At 42.2% G+C, this 15,915-nt stretch overlaps 2 protein-coding genes across 6 annotated transcripts; both read right to left on the reverse strand.

Moving 5' to 3' along the window:
- Positions 1-450: 450 nt before the first annotated feature.
- Positions 451-5,361, reverse strand: LOC117423237 (E3 ubiquitin-protein ligase RNF135-like). Of its 2 annotated transcripts, none has more exons than XM_058989736.1 (6): positions 4,325-5,361; positions 3,049-3,144; positions 2,742-2,987; positions 2,101-2,269; positions 1,425-1,508; positions 451-1,059 (listed from the first exon to the last, which is right to left on the reverse strand). In XM_058989736.1, the coding sequence occupies exons 1-6, from the start codon at positions 4,856-4,858 to the stop codon at positions 539-541; spliced, it is 1,650 nt and encodes a 549-aa protein (XP_058845719.1). In that variant the 5' UTR covers positions 4,859-5,361; the 3' UTR covers positions 451-538. The 2 variants fall into 2 exon arrangements, with proteins under 2 accessions (XP_058845719.1, XP_033894635.2); XM_034038744.3 differs by having other exon boundaries at positions 2,742-2,972; positions 4,325-5,359.
- Positions 5,362-5,618: 257 nt separating this feature from the next.
- Positions 5,619-15,750, reverse strand: LOC117423238 (arf-GAP with dual PH domain-containing protein 2-like). 4 transcript variants are annotated; one of them, XR_004547758.3, is made up of 12 exons: positions 14,890-15,182; positions 14,566-14,769; positions 13,344-13,474; positions 12,855-12,946; positions 12,004-12,092; positions 11,572-11,684; positions 10,952-11,098; positions 10,691-10,774; positions 10,150-10,212; positions 9,540-9,617; positions 8,023-8,294; positions 5,619-7,582 (listed from the first exon to the last, which is right to left on the reverse strand). XR_004547758.3 is itself a non-coding variant. In XM_034038746.3 (12 exons), exons 2-12 carry the CDS (start codon positions 14,651-14,653, stop codon positions 7,554-7,556), a joined length of 1,143 nt encoding a protein of 380 aa, XP_033894637.1. In that variant the 5' UTR covers positions 14,654-14,769; positions 15,652-15,750; the 3' UTR covers positions 5,620-7,553. The 4 variants fall into 4 exon arrangements, 3 of the variants coding, with proteins under 3 accessions (XP_033894637.1, XP_033894638.1, XP_033894636.1); XM_034038746.3 differs by lacking the exon at positions 14,890-15,182 and adding an exon at positions 15,652-15,750 and having other exon boundaries at positions 5,620-7,582; positions 8,023-8,251; XM_034038747.3 differs by lacking the exon at positions 14,890-15,182 and adding an exon at positions 15,231-15,417 and having other exon boundaries at positions 5,620-7,582; positions 8,023-8,251.
- Between the last annotated feature and the right edge of the window lie 165 nt (positions 15,751-15,915).

The following is a 15,915-nucleotide window of genomic DNA, read 5'->3' on the forward strand; positions in this document are numbered from 1 at the left end:
GTACTGGCCAGACCTAACCTTGACAAGCCTCTGAGATGAGAGACAGCCTGAAGTCTCACAATATGACAGGTCAGTATCTATGTATCACAGCTGAGGTGAAGGGCACATTTTACCAGCCTACTGTAGCTATAGCTTGCCAAGACAAGCCACAGCTTCAGTTATTTGAAAATTTTACAGTGTCTGGGAGTCCCTGTGGATTATGTAAATCATTTTCCAGGGAATCCCGGGAAGGTGTATGATGCAATCTAGGGGGAATCCCCAGTGCTGTAATGAAATAAAATACCTGTGTTTATCCCAGCAGGGAACAGATTGATCAAATCAAAATAATTGTGAGTATGGGTGTCAGTTAAGTTTTGCTTTTATTTCTTTATATAAGATGCACAGTGCAGTCTTGAAAACAAAATTCAAGGGTGAAAATAAAATTAAAATAAACCACATGTTCAAGATGAGTGCTTCGTGTTTATTGAATTTATTAATTTATTGCATTTGAAAGACATCAGGTTATAGATTCACACACATATTATCCAGGCTTCCCATACTACGGCTCCACAAAAGACAAAGCACTACCCTTATCCAGCCCAAACAACCAAAACACTGGAAATACCGGCTCGCTAAACTGCACATCAAAGGTGTGCAGGAGGGTCTCGGACACGGACACGGCGTAGAACGACACCTTGCCCTCGTCACACTTCAAGTGCACCCCTATCCCAGAGAGCTCCCCCTGAGGGAGCCTCACTTCCACACTGTCGTGCCAGGCGGAGAAGCGTGACCTGCTCCACTCCACGCACCACGAGAGGGCGTTCCTCCCCAGTTTGTCTGCGCGTCCCAGCCGCTGGTAGGCTATCCCGATGGCCCAGCCTTTGCTGAGATGGGTGTTCACCTCCCAGTAGTGGCAGCCCTCAGAGAAGCCTGTGGAAGCCATGACGTGGCTAATTGTGAAGCGCTCCTGCATGCATGAATCTGTCCGGTTATTCTGCTTCACCGTCACTCTGCGGTTTCCTTCCGACAGTGCTAGGCGCTTATGGGCTGTGTTTGGGTCAAAGGTGAGGTTGGCAAAACCTGGAAAAAAAAATATTAAAAAATCTGAATTGTTTTATTAGAAGGGCTCTGTTCTGACTCCACCTCTTTACTGATTCTCTGAATCACACCTGGGGGTCGATTACAATTACAATCGTATTTTGTTCAGTTACAATTATTCTGCAGTGGTGGAAAATACAAGAATAATGATCGAATGATAAATAAATGCGTAATTGAACTGTAATTTGATCAATTATAATGTATAATTACAATTACAATTCAATATAATTACAATTGCAATTACAGCATTGCACTGCTACTGAAAGATCTGCATTACTCACACTGGATAAGTTCAGCTGATCTTTATACTAGCATTGAGCTGCTATTGAAAGATCTGCATTACTCACACTGGATAAGTTCAGCCGATCTTTTTGGGGCAGTATCATTTTCAGGCTCTGCAGCTTCCGATTCTAGATGAGCTTCTGTAATTTCTATAGATGTAAATATATACATATACATATATCCATTAGTTTCACACATGACATTACAAAGAAACATACACAGCCCCCACAAAATCTGTGTACTGCATATTCCCATTGCATATTCTTGGTCAGCAATGTATCCTGTGCCTTCTATGGAACAAACTGAACACATAGCATCCCATCACCCACAGTGTCTCCACCTCATTTCCCTATCACTCAGTATCTAATGCACAGGAGAGTTTCTATATTGAACAGGACATCCCAGTGATGGAGATGCTGCCCCTGAAGCTGGCATTACAGACTCGACTTCTAACCCTGTATCACATCCCATTTGATACCATGCTTAACCACACTTCAATATTATTATTTTTTAAATCCAGCCTCACAAGCCAGAATTTTTCAAATGCAGTACATTGTTTTGCTGGACAGGGGAAAAAAAAAAAAAAAAGGGTTTTGTACAAGAAAGAGAATTTTATGTCGTCACATAGAATCGCTCGGGCGTTCCAGGCTTAAACAGGAACGTCAACAAGCAAGGAGTTTATCTTTTATCTTTGTATTGTAACACATATGAACACCAGGGAGACTTCACCACCATTCCCACCTTCTGTTTGTGTTTGCTTTATGGCCTTTATGGCGTTGTCCAGTTTAGACTGAACGTCCTCCTTCAGGTCAGCGATGGCATCCTTCACTGCAGACCCCTCCTCCTGGATCAGAGCTGTGCTCTCTTCATCCACAGCAAGGGAACTCTCTTCAGACTCGGGCAGATCCGTCTGTTAAAGTGAAGTGAAGAAAAGCTGGCTCATCGTTCTGTTTCTTTCTGGACAAAACATTCCACATTGATGTTACAAAATGAGAAACAAGCCACCGGACTAAACAAACAAGCTGAAAGCAGTACACTATTCATCTTATCTAATAATTCTCACTGAAGGTGTGGGTGTGGGTTTAGATTTCTACATGCATGAATGTTTAAGTTATATATAAATAAATGTATATATATGGAAAAAAAATTCTAAAAGAAATGCAACGTTGGCTTATTTAAAAATCCATAATTCAGGTAATTGTGTTGTTGTTGTTGTTGTTGTTGTTGTTTACATGTAATTGCAATAGACCCTCAATATTGATCTAGGATGATTCACTGGTTTGGCATAAAAGCCCACCTGCCTTGACTGGCAGGTAATATCTGACGTGCTCTGAGCCGGGCCCCATTGCTTCTGTACCTCCTGAAAGAACGATCAGACGTACCCTCAGAAATTCAAAGAAGTCTTTCACATTCACCAGCTCCAGCTCGCTCTTCTTTCTCTGCAGGGCGTCCTGGGCTGAGCTCAGACCGTGAATGATCTGTGACACCCGGCTGCTCGCCGCCTTCTGACTGCTACGGACAGCACTCAGCGCCGCCTTCTCTCTCTCCTCCAAAACCTGTCTTAATTCTGCAAACTCTCTGCTGAGTGACTCGTTTATCCTTGCAGCAGATTGCTGAAAGACAAGAGTCTTGCATGGTGAACTTGCGTTTGAAGATGCCACCGTTCCTTCTCTGAATAAAGCTACTTACCTCGATCTCGCGTTTTTCTTTGCTCCTCTTTGCCAGGTTCTCCTCCGTTGTTTGGATGGCAGATGTCACCGACTCCAGCTTCCTTTTCAGGGTCTCCTTTAAAAATAAGCAGGCCAGGGACCGGATGTTAAACCTATAGCTTTCATCATTATTTTTATTTTTTTGTGAAAATAAAATTAAACTTTTGATACAAAAAGTAATTTGAGCAACTGTAAGGGTTAATGTAACGGGTTAATGTGACTGCCCAGTCCCTGACCACATTCCGGCGCCTCCTTAAGACTCACCTCTTCAAAGAGCACCTGTAGAACTCCTCTGTTTGTATCCTGGGACACTATCACCCTTCATGTAAATGTGCTTTATTTTGCTCTTATCAGCCCCTATTTTACTGCATTTAATCCTGTACTTCAGAATACTGTAATCTGCCAAGTTTTTAACCTGTAGTACTTTGTATTTAATCATATCCTGATGTAACTATCACTATTACCTGCTGTATTATTGAATTGTGGTTTGTCAAACTTGTACTTTACTTGAACAAAAGTTATTGTATTTCTTGCTCTTATTGTATTACTTGTATTGTAACGCTTGAAATGTTTTTGCTTACGATTGTAAGTCGCCCTGGATAAGGGCGTCTGCTAAGAAATAAATAATAATAATAATAATAATAATAATAATAACGCGTGAAACTCGGGCTGTATGCTGTAGAAGCTGCTGGTGCATAGTGGAGCTAAGAAGCGATATTATTACCAGGCAGACCTGGCTTCCATTCCAATTGTAATTGTGTAATCTGTTATTAATTGTAATTACAATGTAATTGACATTGTAATGGTAGTGGAACATTGGCACACTTGCGTAATTGTAATTGTAATTCTAATTCTCATTCTAATTCTAATACTGAATTCCAGTTCAATTACGCATTTATTTGTCATTCGATCATTATTCCATTGGTGACCCCCATTTGTTTGAAAAAAAGTTTTCTAGTATGCTTGTGTATTTGTACCTGTATTGCTGGGGTAGTTGTTTGTGTGGAGTTGTTTATGTGACTTTTTAGAGTAATTACTGAAGCATGATTATAGCTGGAATTGTAATTATTGACTCAGCTCTGCTATCACTAAATTGTAATAAAGAGAAATTATAAAAATAGACATTTCATCATGCTATTCTAGAACCGTAATCCAATATACCAACCTTAACACTTATGTTTTTTTTTTTTTGTATTTCATTTCACATAATATATTCAAATTTATTTCAACAAACACAATAAAACGTTAGCACTTACTTTCTTTTTGTCAAACTCTCCCTGCACACTGCTGTAAAGACACGCGGGATGCGCAGCCACGCAATCCACGCACTGATATTCACCCCCTGTTTCGCACACAGCCTCGATGACATTCCGGTGCTTGTGGCTTTTTAAATGTCCATTTTCGTAGTGCGTTTCAACGTGCTTGGGGCAATACGACATGTTGCTGGTCAGACAGGTCGCCGTAGCCCTCTCTGGGTTGCAGATGTCGCACTGGGAGTCGTGGGTCCCATCCTCGGAGGCGGTAGGACTCGGAGGCTGCTTCGGTTCTGCGGTTTTGGATAACTCGACTAAGGCGCACAGTGTAGTGTTCTTCTTGAGTTCGGGTTCCTTCCCAAGTGGGTCCTTGCATTGTGGACAGCTGTATTTGTTGTATTTGTTGATTTGGGACTGCCGGAACGTCTTGATGCACTCTATACAATAACTGTGTCCGCAGGGTATGGTGGTCGGATCTGTAAATAATTTCAAGCAGATCATACACTCGAGCTCGCGGCTCTCGCTCCCTGAAGCCATGGCTGCAGCCTGTGATGTAGCCCTGAGTTTCGTTGTTATGTCGACGATACTGTACGGCACCTGTGAAACCCAGGAAACCGAAACTTAAAAGAGTTATTGCTGCTGTCAGATGACGTCTATCGACAGCAGCGCCGCGGTTTACATACCGGCACTGTAAAATACAGGAAATGTACCATCTATTGCAATAGCACTGCTCGACAAAACACGCAAGAAGTGCGGACTTGTAGTTCACAATGGGGTCGTGCTTGCTACACTACGTAAAATAATAACAGTTCGTTTTTCTACTTTCTCCTCGTGACTATGTTGAAGAACTTGAAGCCTAAATCCTTCCTTTAGGATTGAAGACTCCCATAGGATACCAGGAACTGCAGAAAGTCATCTCGGTGTCACTAAACTTGCTCAAAAACGCGGAAGAACTGTTCGCAAATTCAGGTTGTCATTAAAGTAGAAAAAAAAGGGCAGTGAATGGCTGTCCTCTGGTGGCTGCATGTTGATGCTACATGGCATTTTTTTTAAAAGTGACTCATAGTTAACTGCTGTGTACCATGGGGTGGGGTGGGGTGGGGTGGGATTCTGGGGTTCTGTCGTCCGACCCCCGTCAGTGATGAGAGTGGAAGGTGGCTGTGTTGCTGCCTGAGAGAATAGAAAGGTGGCACACTGTACTTAATTCACACGAGCAACCCTATTTTCTAAAGATTCTTGTTATGTACTACTCAATGATTAAGAATCTTTAGCTTTGCTCATGTGAATTACATTTTTGTATGTTTTTTACATGTTCAATTTATTCTACATGTGTCAGTCTGGTCTTATGCAAGTTTGCAGTACAAAATGCTTTAATTCACATCGATATTATACCTGTAGTTTTCAGTTAGGCTAACTATTGTGTAAAATATTTGAAATTATAAATTGAAATAGGAATGGACAGCTGTATTTGGACTGACAGAACGTTTTGATGCACCCATACAATAGCTGTGTCTACAGGATGTCGTGGTCAGATCTGTAAATGATCCCTTTAGCTCCCTGACCTCCCTTCTTATTGAAGCCATGCCTTTAGCCTTATATAGTCCTAGTTTTTTTGAAATTGAAGCCTAAAGCTGAGGGAACATGAAGCCACTTTGTGGAGACCTGGTTTCAGGCGCTGCATGGCCAGGGGTGCACATTTGGCACCATGGCACTAGATTGGAGGTATAATTTGTGCCCACACTAACAGAGAGCACAGCTGCAGAGCAACATGTGTTTTTACAGCAGCATGGCGCGAAGGGGCGCGATTTAATTCCAAATTGTTCTGGTTTTTGTTGTTCTTCACAGCTAATAAATAATGGACTTCAAAGACAGAACACAGTGCAAACCGACCTTAGGCATTTATATCAACCCTTTATTCATTTATTATTTTATGAAATAAATATAAATCTCATTTCAAGTCCTCCAAGTGTTATTCACGTAGGCTTACAGCCTCTTCTGCTAACACAAAGCTGCAGAATGAAACGGAAACAGTGGCGACTGCAAGGGTGAAAGTTATGGACAGGTCTTTTTTTTTTTTTACAAGTAGGTTAGGGTTGAAATCCTGTTTCAGCACAAGATCGATTGGTTGATTTTCAGCTCACCAACATGCGAGATGGTAACCACAGAGAGGGCCTCTGGCAGTGCCCCTGTTGGCAGCTCTGCTGGTTCAGAGTTCCTCTGACTGGCCCCTGGTGTGTTAAAGGTTAGGGCTCGGGTTAGTGGGGATCCCCTGGTGTGTTAAGGTTAGTTGGTTTAGTGGGGATCCCCTGGTGTGTTAAGGGTTAGGGCTCGGGTTAGTGGGGATCCCCTGGTGTGTTAAGGGTTAGGGTTTGGTTTAGTGGGGATCCCCTGGTGTGTTAAGGTTAGGGCTCGGGTTAGTGGGGATCCCCTGGTGTGTTAAGGGTTAGGGTTTGGTTTAGTGGGGATCCCCTGGTGTGTTAAGGGTTAGGGCTCGGGTTAGTGGGGATCCCCTGGTGTGTTAAGGGTTAGGGTTTGGTTTAGTGGGGATCCCCTGGTGTGTTAAGGTTAGGGCTCGGGTTAGTGGGGATCCCCTGGTGTGTTAAGGGTTAGGGTTTGGTTTAGTGGGGATCCCCTGGTGTGTTAAGGTTAGGGCTCGGGTTAGTGGGGATCCCCTGGTGTGTTAAGGTTAGGGCTCGGGTTAGTGGGGATCCCCTGGTGTGTTAAGGGTTAGGGCTCGGGTTAGTGGGGATCCCCTGGTGTGTTAAGGTTAGGGTTTGGTTTAGTGGGGATCCCCTGGTGTGTTAAGGTTAGGGCTCGGGTTAGTGGGGATCCCCTGGTGTGTTAAGGGTTCGGGCTCGGGTTAGTGGGGATCCCCTGGTGTGTTAAGGTTAGGGCTCGGGTTAGTGGGGATCCCCTGGTGTGTTAAGGTTAGGGCTCGGGTTAGTGGGGATCCCCTGGTGTGTTAAGGGTTAGGGTTCGGGTTAGTGGGGATCCCCTGGTGTGTTAAGGTTAGGGCTCGGGTTAGTGGGGATCCCCTGGTGTGTTAAGGGTTAGGGTTTGGTTTAGTGGGGATCCCCTGGTGTGTTAAGGTTAGGGCTCGGGTTAGTGGGGATCCCCTGGTGTGTTAAGGGTTAGGGTTCGGGTTAGTGGGGATCCCCTGGTTTAAGGTCCCCCGGGGCAGCAGAGCTCCAGGTCCAGCTCTTCAGAAATATCAGCTGCTGCACCTCCTATGTCATCGCCTTCGTCGGACGTTGGCTTCCACTGCAAAACAAACGAGCCTGCTGTTATACATAAGAAACAAACACACAGCCAGGCTTTTAATCCTGATGTTATACATGTGCGGTCGGGAATCACGCTGGAACCTCACAGAGCTCCTAGGTCCCAGGCTGAGGTCGTGTAGAAATAAAATGTCCAGTCCTCTTCTCATGTATACTCAACAAAGGTGCTTTCTGATTTATATAACTTAATTCCGACAAAAAGAATTCATGAATGAAATTATATATATATATATATATATATATATATATATATATATATATATATATATATATTTTTTTTTAAATACTGAACACAAATGCCAGTGAAGGAATAACTTCAGGATTTGAGCTAAACAATAAGGAAATGCTAATGAATAAGTGAAAAGCAGATTGATTTTAGAATGCAGAATGAGTTGGCAGTGCCCGAGCCCTCGTTCCACTCACTCGTATAGTCCTGTGGGGACATGGGCTTGGAGATGACTTGGTTCAGAGCCTCCATCCACTCGCGCTGCTCCCTCTCGTTCTCACAGGTGAAGATGAACTGCCTCTCTGGGGTTTCAACGGTGATGCCACATTTCCAGCGGCTTCCCCGGACTCCTTTGGGCAGGACGTTCGTCACTTTGTATCCGTGCTCCTTGTTCCCGATGAAAACGGAGCCTTTCTCTACCGCTTCCTGAGAAACACCACAGCCATGAGCAGCACCGTACAAGGATGCCCTGTATACAGCAGAACAGTTTCATGTGCAACCACTGGCTTCAAGAAAAGCAAAGAATGAACGACTGTAGACTTTATTATGAACGCCTGTAGACTTTATTATGAACGCATGTAGACTTTCTTATGCACGACTTTAGACTTTCTTATGCACGACTGTAGACTTTCTTATGCACGACTGTAGACTTTCTTATGCACGACTTTAGACTTTCTTATGCACGACTGTAGACTTTATTATGAACGCCTGTAGACTTTCTTATGCACGACTTTAGACTTTCTTATGCACGACTGTAGACTTTCTTATGCACGACTGTAGACTTTCTTATGCACGACTGTAGACTTTCTTATGCACGACTGTAGACTTTCTTATGCACAACTGTAGACTTTCTTATGAACGCCTGTAGACTTTCTTATGCACGACTTTAGACTTTCTTATGCACGACTGTAGACTTTCTTATGCACGACTGTAGACTTTCTTATGAACGACTGTAGACTTTCTTATGCACGACTGTAGACTTTCTTATGCACGACTGTAGACTTTCTTATGCACAACTGTAGACTTTCTTATGAACAACTGTAGACTTTCTTATGCACGACTGTAGACTTTCTTATGCACGACTGTAGACTTTCTTATGCACGACTGTAGACTTTCTTATGAACAACTGTAGACTTTCTTATGCACGACTGTAGACTTTCTTATGCACGACTATAGACTTTCTTATGCACGACTGTAGACTTTCTTATGAACGACTGTAGACTTTCTTATGCACGACTGTAGACTTTCTTATGCACAACTGTAGACTTTCTTATGAACAACTGTAGACTTTCTTATGCACGACTGTAGACTTTCTTATGCACGACTGTAGACTTTCTTATGCACGACTGTAGACTTTCTTATGCACGACTGTAGACTTTCTTATGCACAGCTGTAGACTTTCTTATGCACGACTGTAGACTTTCTTATGCACGACTGTAGACTTTCTTATGCATGACTGTAGACTTTCTTATGCACGACTGTAGACCTTCTTATGTTCTTTTTTTGAGTACAGCGATTATGCAACCAGCGCAGATGTCAAAAAGCCATTGCAATGTTTTTCACACTAACACAATCAGAAAGGGGGTTGCATGCACAGTATTGAATCAGAAAGGGGGTTGCATGCACAGTATTGAATCAGAAAGGGGGCTGCATGCACAGTATTGAATCAGAAAGGGGGTTGCATGCACAGTATTGCAGATGCACAGACTCTTACCAAGGGGTCCTTGAAGTAGAGCAGCTTCCTGTCCTGGGAATCCAGAATGAACCATCGTTTCTTGAAGGGTTCCCTTTGCTGCGAAACACAAAGTCATCAGCAGTCCATAGGCAAATATACAGTACATGGTGTCCCATAAAGTCAAGTATGATAGGTCTAATTAACAATGGTCGTCTCAGACTAGGGTTGGGGTCAATTCCTTTTTTTTATTATTTCAACTACTATATATTATAATTTGTCAAACATATACACAACTTGTCAACAACACATGGAATTGCATGTGTTTGACAAGCTGTATAAATGTTTGCTCAATAAAGCCCATGTCGTAAAGGGAACTGGAATGGATTAAAAGGGAATGGGAATTGGAATTGTGAATTGATGATTCTAAAAAGGAATTGGAATGGAATAAAAGGAATTGACCTCAACCCTGGTCGTCTCTCTTCTTCATGTCTCTCTATATATAATACAGGATGCATTTCATATCTCTATACAATACAGGATGCATTTCATATCTCTCTATATAACACAGGATGCATTTCTTTACCACACACAATAACTTGTACCACACCTTTTTTAAATCACGGTTCTTTTCAATATTTTATATACATACCATTGGACCAGTCTTTTCCATGTACCCTTCTTTTAAATAATTCCTTGTTATCAACGGGACAAGCTGGAGAAGATAGGAAAATGTTTCACTTTGTATATTCTCGCTTTGGTTTACCATAATAATCCCAGAAACCCCAGCAGAAATCACCTTTAAAAGCAGCTTCGGCACAGGAAATTCTCACCACAGTGCAGCTATATTTACCTATTGCAACTGGCCAGCATTGTATTTGAAGTGTGCAGACTGAAAGGAGAGAGGAACCACACAGTACAGGACTCCGACTTTACCTGCTGACCCCCGGCATGCTGCACTGTTTCTGTACGAGTGCAAACACAGCTTTCTGGTTATGGGAAAGATACCTACAGTATGTAGGTAGGTAGGTAGGTTTTCCTTTAGCTTAATTATATTGAAAATATTCATAAGTAACATATGCTTTCCTACCCACCAGTTGAATGCCAGACTATACAGCTGGTGTCATGCACTACATTGTAAATGCAGGTGAAGATACTGTACAGCCAGAACTCTCCCCACACAGTGCGCTTACCTCCGAGTCACTAGCAGTGGGGAAAGCTGTTTTCAGATATGAGAAGCGTGCTGCTCTGATTGCATTGAACCAGCTCACGATTTCCTGCAAGAGAAAATAAAAAACCAATCAGGACAAAAATAAATCAGAAATCATATAGCAATGAAAAATGGGTTCTGATTTAACTTAGACACTTTTTCGTAGCACCGTGTGGTATACTGGGCTAATAAGAATTCTCCACACCTACAGTTCGTGTGTCTTTGTGCCTTTCCTGTTCCTCACCTGCGTTCCTTCATGATACACAAAGATGCTCCTCGTGTGATCCTCTTTCAGGTAGGTGATCTGCAGCCCGTGGGGGTGCTTGATTTTCTCTGGCTGGAATGTGACGTTCAAATCCTTGATGGATATCACAGCCTTGGGACCTTTGGACTGTGAAAATGAAATCATAATTCAGAACGGATCACCTTTGTACACACTTGTATACAATAGGAAAAGCATAGCAAGGCTGCATCTCTGTAAAACCTGGTACATAGCATGGTGAACCCTGATAAGGTAATGCAAATTAAAGTGCTTGGGAAAATGACTTTGCACATTAACCCCAGCCCCTTCTATCAGCGCCCCCCCCCCCCCTGTGCGCTTATCTAGAGCCAGCATACATATAATTTAAAAGGCAAGGAAGCTAGGAAATATGAGGCTAGGAAATAGTGTGCTATGGAAAATATTGGAAAAAAAATGTCAAGGAAAAATATATTTATTATGTGTTTTAAAACTATTTCAAATGTTTTTTCAGCTATTTTCAATATTGAGTAAATCATGCATGAAAGGGTTCAAACAGCTAGTTTTTATGAGACTATTTTCCAGGATTTAAAAAAACAAAAATCAAAACCAAAAAATAAACCTGCCACTTGTTTGGTGTAGTACATCAGTGTAAAATCCATCCCTGAAAGAATAAATTTTCTTTTCACAAACTGTCTGTTGTCTTTTCCCCTTTTCCAAAGAAACCCCTCATGGCAACCTATAAATAAATAAATAAATAAACAAATAAAACAGGACCGGAATGTTTTATTCATTTTAAAAACAGTTTGGAGTCCAAGAAGCTGCCCTCCCAAAACCTTGAAAAAAATATATGCATTATAAAATAGATCTAGATAGGAAAGTTAACATGATAGAATTATAGACACAGTGACCGAAGGGTTATAGAAAAACGCCAGAGCGACTGTATTGAATGCTGGTAATGCGTATTGGAAGGATTTACTGGGATTATTTTGCTAGATCTCTGCATGTGAAGTGGGAAGAGTCAGTCAGAACCTAACCACGTGGAATCAGAGGTTTACCAGAGCAGGTCATGTCCCGGGGATCCTCGTTGTTGCCACTGAACTCCTGCCGTTCATATTTGGCTCTTATCCACTGTTCCCTTAAAACTCTGAGTAGGAGAGAGAAAGAAACCGTACATTAAAATTACAATTGTAGCTGAAACCGTGACTGGAATCATCAGAACTATGCATTTAGACACCTTCAGTGGGAGAAGTGCAGCGGTCAGATATTTCAAACTAAACTATACTAACGCATCCTGCTTCTGTTCTGTCTGTCCCGTACGTGGCTGTTTGATGCGATCAGGTTGCATAAGACTGTGGCTCCAGTTCTTGTGTTTTTCCCTTCCTCTTTGTTTCCTGGGCTCTCGTTCAGTAACTGCAGGTTACTGGGTTACACCAGGGGAAAAGCCTAACAGTGAACGCATGATAAAGCATTGTCAGTTGTCTAAACAATTGCATTCAAAACTGCAAACTCTGAATCAACCAATAAAGATTAAACTGATTTTCAGCATGATAACATGTGAATCAGGGATTCTAATATTCCACATCTGCCAATGTCAGTCTTTAGAGATTTCCATTGCTTTTTATTTTAGCTGTTTCGTTCCTCCCAGAAGACAAACACAGCTGGTGCTGGCTCTGAACAGCTGGTGTTTGCTCCCAGCTTTGACAATGAAAAAGACTGAATCGTTTGCATTGTATCTGTTAGGTCTCTATTAGTATCCCCACATTTAGCACCATTGTGTGTTTAATAGTTGTGGATGCTTCTCCTCAGGTGCACCCATAAGGACACAGCGACTCGACTCACTGGCAGATTCGATTTCAGGATTTCAGGGTCACTGTATTGGATGGCTTGCAAAGAGAGTTGTACTTACGCGCAGTCAGTGGCTTGAGGTCTGTAGAAGAAAGCTGGGACGTTCTTCTCATATCTCTCCTTGGCCACAGCATTGCCATTAGCTTTCATAAACTAGAGAGATACAAGAATCGGTCAGATCATCTAAACAGTGGCAGACCTTAATACAGCTGCCCTTTGAAGGAGACCTACTCAATGATTTTCCAATCCATTTCTTACCTTCTCTTAACTTTATCAACATTTAAGACTGCTGTGTCTTTGATCGTGCCCATAATCTTATGATCTTTGAACTTGTTATAGATATGCAAATCTCTTACACAACTAGATAAGCGGGCTGGTGGCATGGTCCGATTGCAATAGTGCACTACAGTGATTTGGAAATAGAATACATGAAAGGATTAGGTGCAGTACCAGGAAGCAGCAGAGGCATTTCATTTAGAGTGTAGCGTTCTCTTTCGGGGGGGTGGGGGGTGGGGGGGGTTTAGTAATCCCCATGGAAACAGGAGCCTACCTCAACCAAGTCATCATCCCAAAAGTCGAGTCGGATCGATTTCACTCGGCTGATCTCTGTGAGGTTGCGGTGGATTCCAGAACAGTTCAGGCAAATGAACACTCCGAGCTTATATGAGGCCCAGTCTGGGTCTAGGAAGAACACACACATAGACAGGCCATTGGTAAAATGAATGAAACAAGCTAATCTGGATTGGCGTGCTAGAGGAGGGTTACAACCCAGCTCGTAAAGCAGTGCTGTGTTTATTTTATTAATTAATTGCACAGACTGGATAAAGGCATTGCCTGAATGAGGAACCATGCTTGAATACAGGGACTGACACACAGTAATTCATTTGCACATTCATCGTGAAATGTGATGTCCAGTAAACATGCTGACACAGATTTATTTGTCCCAGTAATGCATGGGCAAAATGGTTTCACTCTTGCAGAGTGATCTATCTATAGAAATAGACAGACCACTCTTTGCTCCAGAGTTTTAACTTCCCAAAATCACAGTTTCACGACGTCAATGTACTGAAGTTCAGTGACCATTTCAGTACTGGAGTCCTACCAATATCTGACAGCATCAGCCGTTTTCGTTTGAAAAGAAAGGTACACTACTGAATCTGGGGGGGGGGGGGGGGGGGCGGGGGGGGGGGGGGGGGGAGGGGGTTGGTTCCCTTTTTATTTAGTTCTGTTTTTATGTTTTGGCACAAGACTATTCTAGAATGTGTGTATATTGGGATTTCCTCTCCTGCCTATGGACCTTATTAGTTTCCTTATACAATATAAAAAAAATATCAATAACTAAGCATATGTAGCTACAGTACCAGGAAGCACAATACATATACAATAAAAAAAGACGAGTTCCAGTCAGCAGCGTAGCGGCATATCCGCTAGAAAGTGTCCTGAGGGCATCAGATGATTCGAGGGCATTTTACCTTTTACCTTCCAGAGCTCGGCAACTCTACGAAATCAAGCCACCCTGACACAACCCCAGCCCTAAAACCTAACCCTAACCCAATACCTAACCATTAAAAATCACCTGACGCCCTCAGGACTAGTGGATATTGCTGTGTGCTGCTGCTTCACCTCAGCTAACTAACCCAAAGCAAAGTACACGAAAGAGAGAGAGAAAATTGTTAACAGCAAAATCGCTCATACAACGTTTTTACACTGGTATGGAACAAGTATGAAGTGGATTATTATTTAGAAATAATAATACAAGTGAGATTGCCTACCCGGGTCTCCACAGTCGGCACAGTTGGCATTGCCCGGACGTTTCAAAAGCTCCAACAGAACCCTCTTGTTATGTTCCCGATCGGCCATAGCGATGGTTTCTACTGCAATAGCGCTGTAGCCAAACGTTTTTTGTGTTTCTAAGCAGGCAGATCTCTTTACAGGATCCTATTCCTCATAGAACCAGAGAACAATCACAGAGAACTCTGCAGTGAAAAAAAGAGGAAATTCACCTGATCATCATCCGAGATCGTAATAATAAAAATAATAATAATAATAATAATAATAATAATAATAATAATAATAATAATAATAATATAACAAACCTTAGGCATTGTTATCCTGTTGTGTTAAAGTGTACGGCACTACATTATTTTAAAAAAAAAGATGTGCGTTGGTTGATAACATAAGCGTGTTTTACAAGGAAGAAGTAACCGCAGTGCTGTGGTCCGCCAGTTTGCTGTAGACTACAGTGCTAGCTGTCTTTCTGTCTGGGCTCTCTGCAGTCTGTTTGTACTGGACACTTGTACTTTCGTTGCTCTGGGCGTTTCGCTGTGTTTATTGTAGCTTAGCCCGTCTGTCTGTCTGTTTTCCCGCGGCACAAACTAGAAAACTCAACGCAAACACACATAGAAGTGAAAATGAGCGTTCTTGAATCAAGACCTACCTCTTTAAAGATACAAAGTTGCCGGTAATCTGTAGTTATGATGTGGTTTTGTTTTTCACCTGTATCGCTACTGTATTTGTAAATGAAACCAAAAATAAAAACAAACAAACATATGTGACCGATTACAGTAACAAGAAGTTTGTGAATCATATTAGACCGCACAGCCGTATTGGATTGAAAAAAAGTTAAGGTTTACAGTTTCACGTCGCTGGCCTGCGATATATCAGTTAGTTTAAGGGCATACTGTAGACATGGATACAAATGACAGTGTCAGGCATATACACTATAAACGTTAAAACATCAGGTCCGAAGCTTTGCCATTAAACATTCTCATGCTATATGTAATGTATTATTATACACAGTTTACACGCTGGTAGAGCGGAACAAAACGTCCCGGAACAAAAGAAATGTATTGCCTTACCCGACCTCTGGACTTGTGCTGTAGAAGACGAGTTATAAAAAAGCATTTCTGGACAAAGGTAAACACCAATTCAAGTTATAGTGTTTGCATCACCCTAAATCACGTTTAACTAGGACGAGCAGTGTGTGCATGTACTGCAAATACTAAACACGTTCACATAAGCCGACACGCTGTACTTCCACGGCAGTTGAATGTGATTTGTGCGTATACTGACAGTATAGCATTCGATGAATTGCTGCCTTGCACCAAGTTACGTACATGTAT

The sequence above is a fragment of the Acipenser ruthenus genome, chromosome 17 (assembly GCF_902713425.1).
Source record: "Acipenser ruthenus chromosome 17, fAciRut3.2 maternal haplotype, whole genome shotgun sequence".
NCBI classification, from domain to species: Eukaryota; Metazoa; Chordata; class Actinopteri; order Acipenseriformes; family Acipenseridae; genus Acipenser; species Acipenser ruthenus.